Genomic DNA, 22586 nt, shown 5'->3' with positions numbered 1-22586 from the left:
GTATTTATGGTAAAAGCAAGGGAATAAAATGCTGGAGTCCTCTCCCTGAGATAAGATCATCTAAGATTAAAAGATTAAATCGATTGAGATTAGATAAAATCTACTTTTGAATTATTAGTGGAATCACGGCAGTGAGAACAACAAATCGAACTTTGACTCATCAGACTAGATGATTTCATTTTTTCAGTGATGAAATTACAAGTGGTTGACCTGAAAATGTGCTATATTCTGTACATGTTTATGTGACAGTGACAGCATCAGGCTGTAACTACAAATCCTGGAATTATGCTTTAATATATGAGGATGTCCAACAACCACTGCCTGGATAAATAAACAGGCGTCACCTGGGGTATTGAGGAGGCGGGACATCCTGCAGTGGTAGGACAGGTCCTGCTCACAGTGCTCTGATTGGCTGATAACAGCCAGTAGTTGTTCATCTTCCGAAGAGTAGTCAAAGTGAACTGAGTGCTGGTGTACCCCTGGAGAGGGTCGGACTCTAGTCAGCTCTGTGTTGTTGTGCTGGATCACCATCCACGTGTTCTCCTCTGATGGGAGCAAACAGATACAGTTGATAATAATTATTAATAAACTGTTTATCAATATCCTAGATTCTGTACAGTTTAGTGCCACATGCTGCACATGCCAGTGGATGACATTTGTCTTTAAAGCTGTAAATAAAGTGAAAACTGAGCTAAAATAACCTTTCAAGTGTTAAAAGATTTAACCTACATTTGTTTTATATACTGTTTATTCTCATTTCACTTCTTTACAAAGATAAGTGTTCGGTACATTTAACAGTGACCAATAAAATGGAATCATTAAAGTACGCAGCACTTACATTCAAGCCTGAATGGGAAACATAGAAATGCAGTGATGACAGGAAAATAATTTGTATAAAGAAGAAAGAGAATATCAGCACTTTTTAAATGTTTGCAAATTTATAAATTATATGAAGCAACAACAGAAAGATTCACATGTATATGATTATATAAATGAGACGAGGCGTCGAGACGCAGGAGGACGAAGGGAAGAAAGATTGAAGGAAGAGACAAAAGGAAAAAGAAGATGGTAAAATATGAAGTAAAACAGAGCGTGATGACAGGAGCCCCATCCTTTATAATTATGTAGATATTATTCATATGTTGAGTGATGATGGGAAGCGATGGGATGAGTTTGTTGAGTTTGTATGTGTCACCTGTCATGTTGCAGTAAACCAGCTGTGGTTTGACTGGTCCGCTGCCGTCCACGTCGATATAAAAATGCCCCGACGTGTTGCCGTTGTGTTTGTACGCCTCGCAGGACGGTTCATACACAGCTGGGTGGAAAATAATGAGATCAGCGTCAACATCAACACATCAGCTGGCAGACACACAGGAGCCGTGAGGGGATGAAGACAACACACTGTGGAGGATTAGAGCTGCTGCTTCATACGTATGTATCAGCACTGAATCAAAAGCAGAGTGAAGAAAATCATCTGATGTTTTATTTCTGCAGCCGCGTCCCATAGAATCCAGTTTAATCCAAGTGAAGAGGACAGTAACGACTGATGGGAATACAAAGACTCAATAAATAAAACCTCAGAGTTTTATCAGCCCTGCCTCTTCCTCTCTAGCTCCACAGATAGAGAGGAAGAGGCAGGGCTGATAGTCTGTGTCACACACACCAGTGGATCCTCTGCAGTCAAGGAATCGAGCCCTTCAAGTCAAATCCATATCTAAAGGTTGGCTCTCTCTGCTCACCTGTTTATCTCTCTTCTCCTCCGCAGCCAAAGGCCTTTTACTCATCACAGCCTCAGTGTGGTTAGGAACAGAGTTTCAAAGAAACTTTTCATCAGCAATAAAAATGTGACCTGTGGTGACGTGTGTAGGAAACGCCTCAGGTTTGATCTCAAGGATTTGATCAGTAAATCTCACCTATAAGCTTCCCTTTCCTCCATGGCTTTAATTATTCATTCAGTATCTGGCAGTTTAGTCGGACCCATTAACCTTCATCATATCACACACACACACACACACATACAAACAGATTTAATAATATGGTGGCCAGCACCCAAGAATAAAGGATGTACAGATATTATAGCTCATGGGAACAGTCTATTTAAAGGATGGTTCTGGTTTTAAACTGCCTGGGTATTATTTTTGTAGTTTTGTGGGTTTCCATATCTATTGTTTTATTATTTTTACATTTGTCATATATGAGAACACTGTCCTCTTAAAGATAATGGTTGAGATTTGGGAGTATTGCTACAGTTTTATCTGACAGGTCAAGAAACATGATCAGCTGGATGATCACACACATGGACTGAAGTATGATGCCTTTGATAAAAATGTTTTAAAAAACATGCAGTCGGTGATTTAAGCAGTGGGTTATAACTTCAGTTTTGGTTTCCTGCATGTGTCTTCATATTGTGGCCAGTTCTTAGCGTTTAAAGTATATACAATTAGTGGTTTTATCACAGGCAACTTCTGCCTGTAAAAACAACTGTAGTTTTGTCTGGTCGCGGCCTGTTAACTACTTGAATGTTTTCTGTGATTTCTGTTCAGTTTTGATTGAATTTCCAATAAAGCAGACTGAGGTGCTGTTTAAAATATGCCACACACATAAATTAGACTTTTCTCATCTTTGTCTAATGAAGATAATGTGTTAATGAGTTTTAATGGGGCTGTAGCAAAGAGGATTTATTCTGATCTCATGGTATCAGATTGTTTTCTGTTTACACAGCCTCTGGGTTTATATTATGCAGGAGGAAATATCATCCTTCTTTATTACTCCTCATTTATATTTCATCTGTCCCATCACAGTTCTCTCCCTGTCTATCCATCTTTCCTGATTCGGTTTGGTCTGCGTGTTTGTCTGACAGGTGACTTACAGCTGTGGCAGGTGGCTCCGCTGTAGCCGCTGTCAGAGCAGTTGCAGTGAAAGACCGTCCAGGACTGACTGCATCGACCGCCATGTTCACATCGACTGGGGGAACACCTGAGGGAGAGGAGTGCAAATTGGGTCAATTTTCAAGAAGACTAAGAGCTAATTAAAGATTAGGATTGATTCATACAAAATAATTCCCTTTGATCCACTCTGTTCCCAACGAACCTCCACAGGCAACAAAGGCGCTAAAAGGCCCTTTATCGGTTATTGTCAGGAGAACATAAGCAACATTTTACATGGAAACGTCATTTATGCAGCAATTTATCTGATTTACTTTTGACTTACATACTGTTTGTAAGAAAGCGCAGCGTTTTGCACAAGGGTTCTTCAATATTTGCACACACGGTTCTTGAATACCCAAATTAAAGATACGCTCCCTGATTTTGTCATAATGCCCAATCCCAAAACTTCCTCTCATCAGTGGTGATTTGTGATGAGTAACATCCACAGTGAGCTGATAGTAATGTTTTTAAGATGAAGGGATTACAGCAACATCACTGAATTTGATTAGAGTTTAATTACCACATTTTTATGGTTCACAGGATACCACAAATGTAATCAAGTTAAAGAGAAAAGGGACATAATGTCTAACAAGAATATCTATGTTTCTCTTCCATTTTAATTTCTCTTTTACTTAATTACATTTTTTTTCACTGCTGCTAGCTATGAGACATTATTTTGCACATGATTTACTACGTGAGTAAAAGATTAATGACCAGTCCAGGCCAGCTCCTAGATCTTTACTCTAATTACAACCTTAAAGGAGGATTCTGCTGATTTTTACATTCTGAGACGATTACTAGACCTTTCAGCCCACTCTTCACCTCTGCTTAAGGTTTGAGGCTCAATCTGTGCCAGGTTTTAATGAAGAAGAGGTAGAACACCAGGTCACCAGGATGGTCAAGTGGTTAGCGTGTTAAAAGTCAATGGGTAAATGCCCGTGTGGGTTTGAGCGCCACTCCTGGTATTAAGTTTGTCTGTTTTGTCCTTCAATTACTTCTAAGGGCTCAAATTTAGATCCATCAGGCTGTGAGCTGAACAGGTTTTGCTGGTGTCATTAGACATAATGTGAGATAATGACACTGTCATCTTGTCGAGCAGCAGTGACCTGTGGAAGTTCGCGTTTACAAATCAACACTGGTCACAGATTTTTGAGCTTTTGCACCATGTAAGTAATTAGCATAGTGATCAGTTCTGATCCTTTCTGAAAATACCGTACATTGTGAGTCTCACAGTGTGATGGGAGACCAGTGCTGTTGCCTAATGTATGCCCTGCTGTGTTTATAATGACAGATGATGGGGTTTTAAAATTTCGTTTTAAACATCATCATCATCATCATCATCATCCTGCTTCCTCTTTATAAAAATACAGAATCGAGCTTTTAAACTCCCACACTGCCTTTCAAAGAGAGAAAAATACTTCATTAAATTAAAAAGTGCTCTCTAAAAAATCCACTTTGCCTTTGACTTTTAGCCAAAGCTCTTCAAGGTTTTTTATTCGAAAGCCATCAATACGCCCAACAGCAGTGTAGGAGGACCTCAAACAGACACAGCTTTCATTTTTAATATCTGTTTGTTATTTAGGTAAAGTTGGGGGGGGGGTTGTTGGCTGAAAAAAATCCCTGGGGTTTGAAAGAAAAATGACATCTGAGGAATATTGATTTAAAATGCCTTTCACAGATCAAGAGAACAACTTCATTACTTCAGACTTCTCTCTTTAGATTTTTCTTCAATTTTAGGTAAACAGGACAGTTTCTCCTGAACAGAGTATCTTCTCCACTGGCAGCGAATAAAACGAGCTGCTCTGAATTTCTGCCAGACTATTTGAAGGTCTGACTATTTGAAGATGGAGGCGGAGACAATACATAATACATTGTTTTGACACTGAAAATGAAATCGATTGCGAGTTTAGAGATAAACAGACACTCCAAACCAAACACAACTGTTGAAATGTGTGTTTTTCAACACTCTGCATATAGGTGGGGTATAGTATATTGCATGTGATAGAGGCACATAAGCTGAAAAAGGAGCTCATGCCTATGAAATGAAAAATGATGGGAGAAAAAAGATCCATATTTATGAGCATCCACTTATCCTTTTAAACATACTCACACATTCGTCACTGAGCTGTCAGATGCACAGTGTTAGTGTGACTTCAGTCCCCTGTGGGCTCCTGTAGGTAATTAATGGCAGCCAATGATCAGGTAATATTTTTCAATAAATACTGAGCGGTTGATCATTAGAAAGAAAACACGTAGGCAGCCGGAAGCAGTAGAAAGTATTAGTACTGTTGCAGTCAGCAGGAGAAGAACTTTCCAACTGTTTTCAAATATCGTTGATCAAAAATCTTTTTCCAAAAAAAAAAGGTCCAAAATGTCCTAAATAATCACCTCATGTGCAATTGAGTTCTGCTCCAGTACACCCGCACTGCTTCACACTGAGGCAACAACTACAAGAACCAACCTGAGAATATCAAGAAATGGGTGAGGGCAGGTTCTGAAGCTGTGAACTTATTCTCAGATTCTTGTGCACAGTTTCTTGTGCTCATAACAGGTTTATGATCTCAAAGTAGGATTGTGGGAACTGGTTCTGTAGACATCACAAACTGCAGGCAGGATAACAACATTGTGTTTTAGCTGGAAGTCCCAGCTCTCTGCTAACTGAGCACATCACAAACATGTACGTATAGTGAGCAGTCAAATCTACACAGTCGGGGTCATATTGAATCACAGTGGCATCATTTGTCACAAACTACGTGGCTGAGGAACAAATTCAGCAGCTTTTAAACTTCTGATTGACGAGGGTAGAGTAAATATCAGAAACATCTCTAGTTATTCTGTAACAATGAAAACATGTTTTGTCAAACGTAATTCTATTTATTTCCATCGTCTCTGGTAAGAAATGTAAATACATCATGTGACCTCATTCTGCCGAGAGAAGGCCAGACAGGAGACGATGAGTAACAGTGTTTGCATCCACGCTGGTTTCTTTCCATCTGTTTCAGGACCGGCTGGCACCTCCAGGAGGTTGGACACAAACACAGACACACCCACACAGGTTTACATCACTGTGTTTGCAATGCTTGGCACTGTGTGAAGAACATATTGGCAATGTGTGTAAGTCATATTTCTATGTCTTTGTGTTCGCAAATGGATGTTCCAGCGAGTGGTGTCGAGTGTGTTTGTCCAAACCGAGGCAGGAATTTGAAGAGAAAACTGATGATTGTACAGAATCTGCAGCCTCCCTTTTAGTTAGATAAATGTGCTGAGTCAGCAGCCTGCTACAGTCTGGTTTTTACCTCTATTTATCTCCATATAGCTTTGATCTAAGAGTAAGCTGGAGCCTTGCAAATAAAGCACTTAGCTTTCACTTTAAATTTACATTGCCACACTGCTTGGTTCTTATATATTCAGAGCCTGTGTATGTGTGAGTTGTAGACTGAATTTCGGAGATCTCAGTGTTTGTGTAATCAAATTTACTGCTGTTACATATAAGAGCCTTGATCTGTTTTAAAGTAAATCCTGTTTTAGTCTAAACAAGTAGTGTATGTGACTGACACATTTGGACATACTCACCCTGAACACCTGAGCGTTTAAAAAGGGAGATCTAACAAAAGACTGATTGAAAGCATTGATTAAAGAGAGGAGCTTTAGCCAGTTCAGCCTTGTTCACTAAAACAGAAGCTGTAGCTGTTGATGTACAAACTTCATGTAAATTCATGCAAAAACTGGTAACTTCTTCTTTGACACATGTAAAAACCAATCTATCACCACGAATTGATTAATGCTGACAAGGACCAGGATGGCCGAGTGGTTAAGGCGTTGGACTTAAGATCCAATGGGTAAATCCCCACGTGGGTTCAAACCCCACTCCTGGTAACATATTGATGAACAGGAGGATGGTCTTTGGTTGTTTACAGGCTTATAGTTCCATCAGTCTGAGCTGAATGGGCAGCACAATCATTACACACGAGGTAAGAAAAGCAGGTTGTTGATTCAAACCTCAGCTGTTGTGTCTTTACAAATCCACTTTCATGACAATCACAGTGCTGACCTCTCGCCCCACACATTTTACGTGAAATAATCAATAAAGCCATTTGGATTCAACAGTTTATATAGTTTGTTTTAAGGAGGTTACTGCATTCAAAGTTTAGCTACAAAATCCAAACCATAGATCAGTGTTGAATCAGCTCCAGTCCTTTACCAGGACTGATGGGTCAGGTTTATTAAATGCATGGCTGCTTCTACATTGAACTTCTTGGACGGAGTTACATTGCTATTAAGTCAGCTCACAGCCAGATGTAAAAGCCTCCTCTCAGGAAGGAGAAGCATATGGAAGCTAAGTCTATAACTCCATTTTCTTAAAACTTTATATCCCATGAACCCCAGATTTAATCAACAGAGAAACTGCGAGGGGAAACATGCAGTGGGAGCTATATAATTCTTCTCTTGTTATGTTCCAGTGAGCAGTCAGATTTGTGCTGGAGCTAAATTCTGCTGGATAATAATCTGATAAAAGTTGAAACAGGAAGAGATTTAATTAAACCCATTGGAGCAGATTCTCCCTCTTATGTGAGGCTGTGTGGCTGGTGTGCACAGTCAGGTCCGTATGTATTTATACAATATGCGTATGAGTGTGCTGGCTGTTGCCTAAAGGAGAATGTACAATTGTTCCTTTACTTGTGTTTTCAGTGTCACATTGACACAGCAGGGAACTGGTTCTCCTCCTCGTGACCTATTTATTACTTGAGATGAAATTATTACAAATGACTTTAACAGAGACAAAAATGGAAACGACAAACGGTTGCTCCGCTGTTGTTTTGTATGTTGTTCTGATCACACCTGGAGGTGGTTTGTAGTCAAACTAGCACACACGGCTCTGTTGATGGCAGTGGTCTGGTCGGTCAGTCTAACAGAGATGGTCATGAAACCCAGTAGAGATATTTATGGTGCCCAATCATGTTGTGATTCTCTGACTTTGCTATAGCGCCACCATGTGGTTGATATGTACTGTTTTAAGAGGAATATCTCAACTATTGTTTAGACTTCCACCTTCATGTTTGTCTGAATGTTAATTTACTTTGATTTGTGATATCATAGTGACAATACTGATCACAACTAACTGAAACAGCTTTGCTGACAAATCACAGCAGAAACAAACACACAAGTGAAAGTCACACGTTATTCACATGTGAGAAAGAGCTGAAGAAGAAAGTAGCAGAAGCGTTGATTTGTAAGCTATCAGGAAGAATAAAACAAATAGGGCTGTCACTGGTTATTTCACACCTCAGGTCTCCACTGAACAATAATTCTCCACTCTTTAATGGAAATATTGTGAGTGTGGGTGCATGCTTTTGATTGTTTGTGCATGTTTGTTTGTGTCTTTCCTGGATCCAACCCTCCACACCTCACAAATAAATTACTCTGCCAAAAAAAAAAAAAAAAATCAAAGAAAAGAAAAATTACATTTCACTTCCACAAAAGTTGTGTCTCATATAAAGTTGGTTCTAAAAATAATTGAGGCAGCTCAAAGAAAAATAAAAAAATCAGAAAATAAAACATCTGAGTGACAAAATATAACAGCGGCTGGTCTCACCAATGTCAGAAAAACATTTGCTATTAACTCTGTACTTTGTAGTGTTGTTATTTCCTGTCCAAACCTTTATTAGCACAGTGTGTGCTAATATTTCTAACAAGGGCAAATGTCAGATTAGGTTTTTATTTATTACTAATTAAAGCTCAGATCTGGCTCTTTAATGTAGTTTATATGAAATGACTGTGCTGAAGTACACACACAGAAGAACAAAAGTCTGTAACTACCCTGCTACTTACAGCCTGGACTGTGTGGCATCGTACCTGATGCTCAATAATATGAGTCACTCTGTCAACCTTTTTAAACCTGCAGGTATGGTATGTAGGTACTAGGTGTGTTGGTGTGCTCTTCATTAGCATACAAAAGATAAGCAAAACCTTATGAGTCAACTGGCTGAGAGGTTAAGTGTTGGACTTCCCATGTGGGTTCAAACCACACTCCTGTCTCCCCTGGGGATGGTTTGACCAATTAACCCATGAAGACAGTGGTATGTTCAGCAAAGTTCCAAATATACTGTCCTATAAAAGTGAAACAACAGTGCAATGACACTACTTGCTCTACAGAGATAGCTGCACCAATGCAAAGCACTGCTCTATTGGGAGGAAATATAATTTCACCTAAGTCACATGCATTTCCTCAGGATTCAACACACCAGGCTGCAAATGCTGAAAGTGGTAAACACAATGGTATATGTGTTTGCAGGGATGAATCCATGCCTCAATAACAGCAGTGAGAGTAACACAGTATTTTAACATAAAACCATTTAGATGTGTTGTAGTGGTTCTGACCTGTCGATGATGCCGCACATGTCAATCTGCAGCTGACTGTAGTTTCCCAGCAATCTTTGCTGCACCTTGATCAGGTCCACGGGCTGGTTGTCCATAGTGAGACGACGCATACAGCCTTGGAAAATGTCAAAGGGGTTTCTGCATTCTTCACTGTTGTCTCCAGCAGGACAACCTGGAGGAAAAAGTAAAGAAGGCAATTACAGCAGGTAGAAAAATCAGTGTTTGCGTTTAAAGACGAGCCAGTAGTGAAGCACACACCTTTTACCCAGTGTTTTATAAATTTAGATTTATTTTACCTTGATATATCATAGCTCCTCCCATTTAAATCAACACACGTTGAAAACCGTAAATGGATGAAAATACATTGTATGCATTATATATCTATATATATATATATATATATATATATATATATATATATATCTATATATATATATATATATATATATAGATATATCTATATATATATATATATATATCTATATAGATATATATATCTCTATATATATATATCTATATATATATCTATATCTATATATACATCTATATATATATATACATCTATATATATATATATATCTATATATATATATATATCTATATATATATATATATGTCTATATATATATATATATATATCTATATATATATATATATATATATATGTGTGTGTGTGTGTGTGTGTGTGTGTGTGTGTGTGTGTGTGTGTATACTGCTGTATGAAACCATGCAGGCTCTTCTATATGGGAATGAACCTACCACATCCTAAAAAGTACTATAAAGTGACGGATTTGCTGTGCCACACAGAGAGCTGAGCTGTGATTTGCGGCTGGAATATTGCACACGTAGGCTAAGTGTTGATCAAATGAATAGGTTTTCTTTTTCTTTTTAGTATATTTAATGTGAAAAAGGGAGATAGTGAGTGTGCACATGTGTAAAATTTGTGAGTGTGTGTATGCTGGATGGGAAAAGCCCCAGGCAGTTGAAGAACATGCAAGGACTGCAATATTGCAGAGCAGATATAGGACAAAAGATGAGGTTTAAAAAAGATTCTGTGGAAAAGAAGATGGAGAGAAAGGGAGAGCAGAGCAGCAGGAGAGGAGGACAGGGAGAGAAATGGAAGGAGGACTGGCACAAGATGAAGCAGACTTATAACTTTCATTATAAAACAGCCAAAAGCCAAATTTGGCTTAGTGCACACACAACTGTAAAGGTCAGTATTGATGACACCAACTGTACCATACAATATATAAAACGTCAATAACTTCCAAATATTAACACTCATCCTTCAGGGAAAAACTGACAAGTTCATAATGTACAGTGAAACTTTAGAGTAAGCCTAGATGATTACTGATTGTTGACAGCAACTGAACTATTACACCCCCAAAACTCAGGATTACAGATATAACGGGTAAGCTATAGCACAGTTTCAAGTACAAAGGTAAAGTTCAAAAGGTTCTTCTTTGTGCATGCAAAGACACAATTTTAACAAATTGACTGCTGAAGAACTCACTAATAAAATAAAAGATGGAGGGGGTAGTTGCATTCATGTCTGGGTTTTGCAGCTATCAGGATCAAAAGAAGAAGAGGCCATGAGTGAAATGAAGGTAAATCCAGACGTGAAAGGCACCAATAAATTGTTCCATTTATAAATGAGGTGCATTAAATTCATACTTTAGTTAGATATTCCTAAAAATAGAAGAAATCCAAACTCATAATACAGTTTAACTATCAAAATGGGCACTGTGGGATTACTACTTCTGGGTACTAATGTCTGATATTACTATCACTTATGGTGTGTTTCTTCTGTTGGTGTTACTAGTTTTGTGTACTATAACAATTCAGTAATCAGCCCCTTCCACAGTATATTAACTGATACTTATAATACTTGTTTCCACTCACCGCCAAAGAAGAGTTGATGTCCTGCAGTGAGTGGAAATGGGGGGGTGGTATGGGCGACACCTCCTTCTTCTTTATCTATGGCGATGGTGAAACGTCCTCGTCTGGAGATGAGATCCACTGAATGCCACTGACCGTCACTTAGACCAGAACCTGATGAACATTCAGTGACACAATCACTGATGTTTACTGATGCTGATTCAAACCATGATATGATTGACAGTTCTCACAGCCAGATTAACATCCTAGATGGTCCTGGGCTAAACATTTGTTGTAGGACTTTTACTGATTCCAAATATACATTTTTATTTTCCCAGGCACCCAGAAACCAATTAGTGCTCTAGAAAGCTCAATAAGTGGATAAATAGTTTAGTAATAGTATTTTCAATTAAAATGCAAAATCACTTATATCAACATGGATCTTTAAACAGATGCAGTCATTGTACAAGACCACTTTGCATGGAAGGCAATTATATCTTGGCAGTTCATGTAAAATCAATATATATATATGAGCATTTATGTTTGGTATCTGTCAGTGAGAAGTGTTTGGCCTTAATGGCCAGTGTTTCGCTCAGAATCAGATTTATAGGTTGTTAGACCAACCTGCAGTGAGCTCCAGCAGCACCCTGCCATCCTTCAGAATCTGTAGCCGGAGTCTGGCCTCACTCAGGTACAGCCAGACTACGCCCCCTTGCTGAGGGAGGTCAAAGGTGAGCAGAAGCCCCGCCTTGTTCCATGTCCTGAACTGAAACCCCACAGACCAGTCCCCCGAGGAAGACGCCATCCCCCCCGGCAGCTGAAGGAAGCTCTGGGGTCCAGGGAACGTCACAGCAACAGAAACTGGTTCAGCACAAGAAAAGGTCACATTGCCCTGAGAGACAAAGATGCAGAGTGAAGAGAGAAGAGATGGGACAGCAAAATGATTACTAGAGAGATAAAACAACATTTTAAACATGAATATTAATCAGTTGCAGAGGGTGTGTCGATGTGACCTCGTGTCACAGTGATCTCATCAGCAAGTCTCCTTGAGATTAAAAGCCATGAATGCAAATTAGAAAAATCCAATGTCATATGCATGCGAATGAAAGTATGTAGAGCTTTCCGTTGTGGTCCATTGTTTTAAGTAGTGGTAATGACAGTGGACCTGCAGCAGCAGAAATATATTACAGTCTGAGCTCTCTGCTGGGAATATCAGCCTGCTATCTTTATAATGCTCTGGAAACACAGATGACACCTAAAAGCCCTTTATGGAGTTGTTCAGGTGATATATGAAAGTACATGGTGGAGGATGTGGCACCACTGCAAAACATATAGTAAACAGAGAGCTATAAAGTCCTCCAAAAGCCATTCATGCACACCCCAAAACCTCCTCATACTCCTACTGTACACACAGATACTGTACTGGTTCTACTTCATTTTGTTATCACACCAATACATGTTCCCTATTGCACTGGTCAATAAGTGGGTTATCTCTGTGCTATCCTAACACTGTGGAGAGTTTCAGTCATCCAGGTGAAGTTACCTAGAAGCTGAGTCATGGCAGCTGGACTCCTGGTTGTTTCACGATTCTTCCTTTGAGGACCCCAGCTTGTTTCACACCCGTATAGTGTTTATAGTGTTTCCTCCCTGATGGAGGTGTTTCTTAACTTCCTTGGATGGATAAAAGGGCAGCATGGGAGGCTGCATGTTGGACTGGTCTCTGTCACAGTAGGTCTAAAGTGAACCAGTGTGTGGTGCTTCCCAAAGAGCCTTTCAAACCTCTTTGACACACCCACCATGTAGGGAATGACCAGATTTTTCCTCGGTGAGTCTCAGCTTGTTCACTTGTCTTTCTGCCCAATGTTGGTGTTGCCTTATTGAAGGGCCATTTTGTGTATTGTAATGGAAAAATGAGTTTCAATGATTGGTTATTCTTACTGATTATGATTTTTATTGTTTCTTACTGTATTCTTGGTTTTAAGGGTTTCACAGGTTTTCATTTACAGGTTGATTCACAGAGTTCACTAAGGCTCATGTGTTTTTCATAATCATATCTGATTTTTATGTTCTTCCTGACCTAGTATAGTCTGACACTAAGGGACACAGTGTTCTCAAGGATGTTAGTGAGGAGTATCTGGGAGAAAGGTTCCTTAGGTGTGAGGAAGGGGACAAGTATAACAGAGCACGCCCAGGATGGATGGTTAACTGTCGAATAAGAATATAGAGTTTTAGGATATAGCCTTATTAGGAAATCACTTTGTAGAACAATAGGGAAGTACAGACTTAATTATCTGATTATGTGAATGATTATTTGCATTTACTTTGCATGTCTGTATAAGTAGCAGCCTAATAGGAGCTGAGCAACTGGGGAACAACATGGGAAGACTCTGATCAATTATATTCTGAAAAAAAAAAAACAGTCGGTCTGCACTCTCTTTATTGCTCATCCAACGGGTTTTGCCACGACAGTATCCACAGGTTTTAAGGGCTGCCTGCAGAGCCACGGCCAAGAGGAAGGAGGTGGTATTCAGACACAGGTCCAGAAGCAGGCAAATCTGGTCTGGGTTGAGACTGTTCCTGGTAGTGAGGGTGCTGTCCTCTTTCAGTCTTCTAACAGATGTTTGCATCGGGCATCGATGCTGGGGATGCTAGTGAAGAGATGAGACATCAAATGATGCCATCGTTTCATCTGTCTCCACTTTTAGATCTCTGAGCTTGGAGGCAAATTCCTCTGAGTTCTGGATGTGGTGGTCTGTGTGTCCCACCTGTGGTGCTAAGATGGTGGCAAAGTCTTTAGCACTGTTATATGTTACTGAGTGTTTCTACTCAGCAGCAAGTAGTCCAGTTGCCTTAACACAGCTTCTAGAGGTGCTAACCTTAAGACCTAAAGCGCTCATGTAAAACAGCCTTTGTTAGAATTTTAGCCATGCATGTGATTCTCCCAACCTTTTTATCCCAAGAAGACTTCTCCACTCTCTGGTACTTCACCGTAACTTAACTGGCAGCTCATTTATTAGAAATAGTTCAGAGCTGCAATCCAACAAAACTCGCTCCACTTATTCATGGTAGAAACATCATAAAATCTTAAAGAAAAGGAAGAGCTACTGAGGGTCTAGCCAATATTTCTACTCTCCTCCATCCTCTCATCACTCACTGTCCTTGTTACACACTCCGCAGCTTTATTAACCAACTAGCAGCTCGTTAGCAGCAGCATCCAGATGATTTCCCAAAGGTGCTCTGAGGACATCAACATGTACGTACACAGCTGCATATAATCTAGACAGTGATCTGTAGTTATTCATACATGTGGATGTTTAGTCAACAGTGAATGTATGTTGTGTAATAAGCAAGTCAGAAAAATTACCAAGCAGAATGTTTTATTAGCTTTTTATGGGCCACAAAGAATCGACCCTGCAGTTTCTGTTTTACGGAAGGTGGTGCCAGCTATTGATGCAGTATTGTCTCTCAGATCTAAAAGCACACGGCCCAGAGAGTTTGAGAAACTGAACATCAAAGCTCCTTCCTCTCCCCAAATGATTTATATGAGCTGTCATTATCACATGGGAGTAGAAAAACAAAGGCTATAGCATATGTTACCGCAAACACACCGAGCACCGAGCAGCAGCAGTACCTGCTACATGAGACAGAATAAAAGGTAAAGCAGGAGAGAAAACGGTGAAATGGATGAATGAAACTTAAAGCAAAGGAAGCTTGGTGAATAAACTGTCAGATGTTTGTGTAGCAGCCAAATCAGAGTGGTCTGCTCCGACTGTAGACGCTATAGACACTGCTGCCATCACTGTGTTTTTATTTTGTGGATAAACCAAATGCCTAAAATAGGCTAAAGAGCAGTACATTAATGTGGGAGCCTCACTGCTGCAGGCTTTCACTCATGTTAAAGCACACCACACACACACACACACACACACACGCACACACACCCTCACACACCCTCACACACACACACACACACACACCCTCACACACACACACACACACACACAAACACACACAAGAGATGTCCTGACACATTATTCTCAAATGATATTATCAAGGATAATTTGTTAGCAAACAGTCCCACATTAACAAACACACAACAACATTAGCATTCTTTATGAAGCCTTCCTGAATTAAATGTATTATTTACTATTTTTAAACTCTATATTTGTTCAACACAGACTTCTGAGACTCTGCAGCTGCTTGATGCTCCTCTCTTCTATGTGTATGATATATCAGGTCAGCTAACTGTGTAGCTACAGGAAGCAGGAATAAATAAAAAATAAAGCTGGTGATACTAATTGTTTTTTAATCTATTTATTTTTACTTATTATTCTTATTCTTATTATTGTTCTCTGTAGCTAACCGTTAAAGCAACTGGGTGCTGATGGTTTAACGTACTTACCAGCACAGTAACCTGGTGGTCGCTGTTTTTAACTAGCTCTATCAGATTGAGGTCGTTGTACAGCAGGTTTTCCAGGCAGCCGTGGTAGTTACTCCTGGAGATGACAAGGTTCTGGACTGCCCCTACACTCAGCTGTGTGGGGGAAAACACACAGAAACAGTAAACATAAAACATATTGGCCAGGAAAATGCATATGCACATAGGATATATGAATGTATTATTAATCAGGTATGTCTGTGCCAGGGCAGTGTGTTGATTCCCACCTCTTCGATGTCCCACTGGCTGAACTTCGCAGGAGTTTGAACACTCTGAGTGTGTTTGTCCACAGTGAGGTTCAGATGGGCACTTTGCCTCTCCAGCACCACGTGATGCCAGTGCTGATCATCTAACAGGCTGCCAAGAGAAACAAGACGCTGGGGTTCAGAGGAAGAAGTCCCATCTGGAAGGGAGGAAGAGAAAAATAAGGGATAAGCAGAGAGGAGGTATGGGGCTGAATAAGAGAGAACAAGGAGCAGATGACAATGGAGGAGCTGATAAAGACAGGAAGGAGGACTGAAGACTGAACAGCAGGGGAATATGAAGACAATGAGGTGATGAAGAAGGAAGAGAGTGAGTAATAGGAGATAAACTAGTGGGGAGGAAAACCTACAGAGGAAGGAGAGGAACAAAGAGGAGAAAGAAGGCAACGGATACAAGAAAAGGGGAGAAAAAAAACAAAGGTGGTACAGGAACAGAGATGAGGAAGAGTGAAATTTGAGGTAAAGAGGAAGGTGTAGCAGGTGGGGAGAGAAAGTACAGGCATCAGTGGACCGATGGAGAGTCCTCAGGCAGTCTAGGCCTAAGGGATGGTTCAGGATTACCCTTCAAATACTAATAATAAGTCGGTCTGATAGCTGCGTAACACAGCTTTTTCAAGGATTTTAGAAATAGATGGTAGGTTGGATATTGGTCTATAATTAGCCAAGACTCCTGGGTCAAGACTAGGTTTTTTTGAGTAAGGGTTTGATTACTGCAGTCTTAAAAGCCTGTGGTACGTGGCCTGATACTAGAGATAAATTTGCCAAGTCTAACAAACATGAGCCAACTAATGGCAGGGTGTCGTTAAGCAGTCTAGTCGGGATGGGGTCTAAGAGACACGCTGATGATTTAGATGAAGCACCTGCTGATGTGAATTCAGAGAGATCAGGTGATTCCCTAACTTCTTTCTCAGAGGAGCCACAGCATCAATGAGCCAGAGGTAACAAGTTAAGTTTGGAAATAATAAGACGCACTGGACAAAAAGACGATACTCGACTAGTACAGGAATATGTAACAGGTTGAGTTTTACAGAGAATCTAGCTAATTTTTAGGTGAAGTAGACTGGAGCTAATCCATGAACAACCAACCACACAGCGCAACACGCTAACAGGAAGTGAATTCGCTTAACGGAAACAGCATCACCAGGGAAACATCCTTCACTTTACTGATCTGTCCTGACTTGTCTGGTAATCTGTTGATTTTTCATTATCTGACCTGCAACAATCTGACCTGGTGTCAGGGGGAAAGCAAGTCCAATGACAGCTACAACACCCCAGCCTCCATACCGTGTCCAAACATTTCACTCTGAGCACCCCACAGGGAGAGGCACTGCGAGGTCATATTCTCTCATCTCATTAGGAACTACTGGATATTAGCATACTGAAGCCAAATATGTGATAATGCCTAAAAACTACAGAGGAAACATGGGGAGACATCATTAATGATAGATGAGCACCAACTGATCCAAATAAATGGATGCATTTCCCCAAAGTACTGAGACAGAAAGTTTGTGTTTCTGCTGAGAGAAGGAGCTGCACACAGCCGGTCATTAAAAATGTATTAGATACTCTTTAGGGAGTGACAATTCAAACTTCAGAGAGAAACACAGACAGTTTGGGAGATGATGGACAAATGTCTCTTTGATATTTTAATCCATTTCATGAGCAGGTTTGTTTGACTGTAACTTGGATGAGAAAAGCAACTTCAGAGACAGAGATAAGATGTGGACCTCATGATACAATAAAAGCCAGTCAACACTTCCATTGTGATGACTTGATCAGAGTCTGGATGAGTGGAAAGAGACAGGCAGCGCAATCAATACGAGAGGAAGGATGACACGACTTAAAAACAAAAAGATTGCTGTGTTGGTATTGATTAATGGAACAATTATTATGTTGTGGATGGTAGAGAAGGGAAAGCGAGATCTTTATGATTGTTTCATCGGATGGATGATTTGATTACTGCCAGACGAAAGAGCAAGAAGGAATCAATATGAGAGATCAGTGGGCAAACAAATAGAAAATCCCCTTGATATTAATATATTGAACCACATCTATTCTTCTATTAATAACTCTATTCGCCTGTTGTTCTTCTCAGCATTGAACTCACCTCCAGACGTGGCAGACGACAGGGAGAAATCTTCTCTAGTAGCATCCGACTACAATAACTTTGTCTGAAAAATATCTATGTTTAACATTCAGTACAAGTTCATTTTATCTTGTGATCTGTAACACGAGCTAACAGACAACAGCTGACATACCTGACTCTCATAACTAGATGCCATTTGAGTCTCTGATATTAAAATGTGACTTTTTTTTAAAATTTCTGATAGGTCAGAGTAATGTTGGTGAAATTCTTTTGTAATAAAAAGAGAGAATTAAAGTCAGACATCGGTTCGTGCCAGCCTTCCAAAGCCGAACCACATATCATAGGGATCTTATTTTGCTCTGCACTGTGATACTGACTATAGTAAGGAGTTGCTGTGTTTTAAATCCCCCTGAACCCCATGAAAATGAAAAGATACGTCCATTTGTGTTCCTCGTTTCTGATATCAGGTTTTGTTACTGTAACCAGGACCTGTATTTTATAAATACACTGTGATTGTGTCAACATCTTTGTCTTTTACTAACTCTACAGTGCAATACTTTATCACTCTACTCATGTCCTCAAGACACAATCATCTCTTTGTATCTTGCCTGCTATTATATTGCAGCCGCTCTAAATCTGATTATGGAGAATGACAATGAAAGCTCTTATCAGAAACAGTCTGGTATAATAATTTCAGCAATTCATTTTCATAAGGAACTATATCTGTCACATAATCAGTACAAAGCGGAAGCTCTCGATCACAGAGACAGAATATAGGCTAAGTCACATTATGATCAGCTGGAAATTATACCTGACGAGGGCAGTCTGCTGATTATAATCCTGCAGAACAGAAAGGTACATGACTGACTGACCTGTATTATATTATGGCTCTGAGCTTTTCATGTCTAGATGGAAGTGATTGTTAAAGCTTTAGGCACTGAGTGGAAAACAGGCAAATTCCTATAATAGAGGAAAATTCCTTTCTTTTGCTCAAAATTATTAAGATGCTTCTCGACATTTTCATCAGATCTTTCAGAATGGAAGCTTTTTCTTTAGTGATGACACAGTTTGAAGGATGTGAATATTTTAAAATGATATAAAGTTTCTGTGTTTCCAGGCCAGTCTTGTGGCTTCTGTGTAGGGCGCCTTATTCAGGCGTATTAGCATTAGCAGGGCAGAACGGTTCATGCACAAGCTCAGGGTCAATGCACAGAGCATATGACCTAAAAAACTGTAACCTAAAAAAACCTGTGCAGTACATGAGTGAGAAAGAGATTTGCGCAGTGAGGGAGAAATAAAGTAGAAACTATGAAAAGGAAAAGTGAAGTGAAAAAGGGCTTATGATAAAGAATTTCACTGGCATATCTAAAAGACCAAGACTATAATGAAGAAAGTGGGAAAAGCAAAAACGGTTGGGTTGGGTATCAAAAGGCTCTGTGCGTGTTTCAGTAAAATGAGGAGACACAAAGGAAGAGAGTAAAGCTAAAAAAAAGGCAGATAGGAAAAATCAAAAGAACATGAGATCTGGGGACAGAAAAAAGACAAACACTAGTAATTAGATGAGAAAGAGTAAAAACAGTAAAAAAAGCAAGGAGGGGTTCAGAGAGGAAGATGAAAGAAAAGAAGAACAAAGCCTGCATTGGCCTATTGCAGGAGAATCACAGCTCCTCTCAATCGCTCTTCTATCAGTGCAATGGATGGCTTTAATTTGCTCCCTCTGACAGCGTTTAAGGTGGAACTGTCTCACTATGCGATGACACAGACTCTGTCTAAGGAGGACCAGCCTTCACAGGTGGTAAATGTGTAAAACTGTTTTTATCAGTGTGACACAGTCAGTCCTCTAAAGGACAGGCTAATCCACTTTTTACAGGGAAGCAGATGTTGCTCCGATGCCTTTAGAAGACTTTTAACTCTGTACATGTTTAGGGAACACAGATGCTGTTAGTGTTACTTTTATTTAAATTTAGATCCTTTAAGGATATACTGTCCTCTCTTCTTTAGGTGAAGCCATTTCACAAGTTTCACTTGGGATAAAGAGAAAGAAGAAGAGGATGGTTAGATATATAAACGGTAGGACAGACACAGGATAAAAGGATAGATGAAAGAAGTTCAAAGATTTGAGAAAACAGATGGTAGAGATGTAGACAGAGAAAGTTGAAAAGAAAGGAGGTGAGGTAGAAAAAGAAAGGAGGTGAGGTAGAAAAAGAAAGGAGGTGAGGTAGAAATGTTTAGGAGATGTCAAATGGAGATGGCAGAAACAGGAGATAAGTGGATGGATGGATGGATGGATGGATGGATGGATGGATGGATGGATGGATGGATGGATGGAGAACATACTTCAGCAGCCAAATTGGAGTCCTGATGAGAGGGGAGCCATATGGTGATGACTCAGCATGGTGGTCTAAAAGCCCCTGGTTTAACCCTGTTTACATACACTTACACACACACACACACACACACACACACACACACACACACACACACACACGCACGCACGCACACACACATACACACACACACCGCCCTACACAGACTGTAAGTTGTGCACCAATTTGTGCAGAGTCCAGCCCTAACACATGCTACACTGAGTGGGAACCATCCATCACGGCTGTAACTAGACAGAGCAGCAGCAGCGGAGACTGAATCAGGTGGCAGCGTGCATGTTGGCCTGACTTCAGAGGGTTTACAATATGTTGTCCTCAACCTTATACACTGGATCTTTTATTTAAACTTCTACTGAAACATCATGTTGAGACTGTCTATTAGTTTAAACTAAAACTTTCTCTTCCTACTCTGTTGTTGTGTTTTCAGACTTTTTAACGTCTGAATACACAAACTGTTACAAATAATCCCCTCGTTTACAGATTTGTGTGTTATATTCCAGGACCCGTCTGTGGACATGGTATGTATTTGATGTGTAGTACCTTGTCTAAGCAGCAGCAATAGTTTTCCTCTCTCCAACTCCAAACTGAGGCTGAGTCCTCCCTGTCCCCCTGCCTGCAGCAGTATCCCAGCATTCCTCTGGGTTTTAAACTTCAGAGAGATGACCTCTTTGGACGTCTGCCTCAGCCGGGGGCTCAGCCTGTACATCAGACTGCTGCTGCCATCCAAGCTCATCACATCAGAGGCTGCAAAACAAAACAAAACAGAACAGAACGGAGACAATGGGATCTGGACTTTATCAAACAGCTAATCTAAACCAGAGCATATTGTGCTCCTTCATTTCTTCTTTCAGTCAACAGCAGATTATTGTTTGACACATTTAGAGTGTGATTCTCAGGTATAAACATTCAAAATGTCCACATGTCACTGCAAACAACTCTCAAGCACCTTCATCTGCATGTTACTCTCAAACTCTGTGGCTGCAGCAGAAGGTACGAATCTATTCTGTTTATTGCTTCTCCTCAACAAAATCCACCTTAAGTTCCGCTTTGTTCTGAGGATTCAGGTTCAGCTGAGGTAAACAGTGTGTGTGTGTACAGTATGTGTGTTGGGAAGTGTGTGGTGTGTAGGCAGCAAAGAATGAACTTAAAATATTGATTCGTTTAAAAAGAACAGCCGCTAAGTGCAGCATCAGTTTCCTTTTCCTCTTTACAACTAATTTGTCTGACTGAACATTTTTTTTAATGAACCTGGCAACTCCCTAACACAAAGAGTCGCACACAATCGCACAACATCTTCACTTACACTAATGGTCTTATTGCACTGTGCAGTGGATTTCCTGCTGATTACAGAGCATCCTCAGTGTGCACAGCTGAAAACACTGTTTTAAGTCTACTCTACTCGTCTATATACTTTCACTCCAAATAAGATAGTTTCTTAACTGTATCCCAAACAAATACCCTCCGTCCCTCACCCCAGCTCATGGCTCCTGTCACACACGGTCAGTATTTACAGTCAACAAACATGGGATGGATAGTAGAAGTAAGAACTAACATACAAATGTCAGTGATTTAGGATGGCTGCAGCTTAAAATGAATAATAATTGAATTGGTGAAACTGAATCAACACAGTAGAATCCTGTGCTGAGATGAAATGAGCTGAAAGACGCTGATACACTCCGGAGAGATGAGCACAGATACTGTGACTCCTTTCACACACACGCCCTCGAGTCCCTTACCATAAAAATATCGATTGCAGCTGTCAAATCCTCAAACAACTGAATCTTATTTTTCGACAGGAGGAAAATATTGAAGATTTCTCTCACAGACCTTCTTGCTTGCATCAAAAGTTACACTTTTAGCTGAAATCTGTCTCAATAAATGATTCATCTCCGCAACTTTGCAGCACAAAAATGTCATAATTTCTATATTAAAAGACCTAGACTCAATTTGTGCCTCAGTGAGAAGGAAAAACACAGACAATGTTTAGGTTTTACCTCTGAACGCCTCTGACTGTCAGGGAAACTCTGGTGTCCAACCTTCTACTCTTCTTTGGAACAATCCAGTTAGACTGGCTTCACTTTTCACACTGTGATAAACTGTTTGCTACCAGCAGCGTATTTCAGCTTGTTTTTTTAAGCAGGATTTTACTGTGCATGCTACATTAGTTTTCTATGAGTTTTCTCTGCCAACTGTCACACTGGCTAAGAAATGTATTACACAAAAAGTATCCAC

The 22586-nt window shown here is 40.0% G+C and overlaps 1 protein-coding gene and 1 non-coding gene across 2 annotated transcripts in view; one reads left to right on the top strand and one right to left on the bottom strand.

Annotated features, from left to right (window-relative positions):
- LOC113134011 (contactin-associated protein-like 4) overlaps window positions 1–22586 on the bottom strand; it is a 76999-nt gene that overhangs the window by 21761 nt on the left and 32652 nt on the right. The window contains exons 5-13 of the mRNA XM_026313176.1: window positions 20895–21098; window positions 15849–16024; window positions 15586–15717; window positions 11808–12075; window positions 11208–11357; window positions 9306–9477; window positions 2870–2976; window positions 1196–1315; window positions 345–545 (exon numbers count right to left, since the gene is read on the bottom strand). Of these exons, the coding sequence (XP_026168961.1) occupies window positions 345–545; window positions 1196–1315; window positions 2870–2976; window positions 9306–9477; window positions 11208–11357; window positions 11808–12075; window positions 15586–15717; window positions 15849–16024; window positions 20895–21098 (1530 nt within the window). The remainder of the gene's footprint in view (window positions 1–344; window positions 546–1195; window positions 1316–2869; window positions 2977–9305; window positions 9478–11207; window positions 11358–11807; window positions 12076–15585; window positions 15718–15848; window positions 16025–20894; window positions 21099–22586) is intronic.
- trnal-uaa (transfer RNA leucine (anticodon UAA)) lies at window positions 6721–6803 on the top strand. The gene has a single exon. It is a non-coding gene; the product is annotated as a tRNA-Leu (tRNA).

This window comes from Mastacembelus armatus, chromosome 17 (genome assembly GCF_900324485.2).
Source record: "Mastacembelus armatus chromosome 17, fMasArm1.2, whole genome shotgun sequence".
Taxonomy (NCBI): domain Eukaryota; kingdom Metazoa; phylum Chordata; class Actinopteri; order Synbranchiformes; family Mastacembelidae; genus Mastacembelus; species Mastacembelus armatus.
The sequence above is the reverse complement of the archived record's forward strand: the minus strand, read 5'-3'. Positions and strand labels throughout refer to the sequence as shown.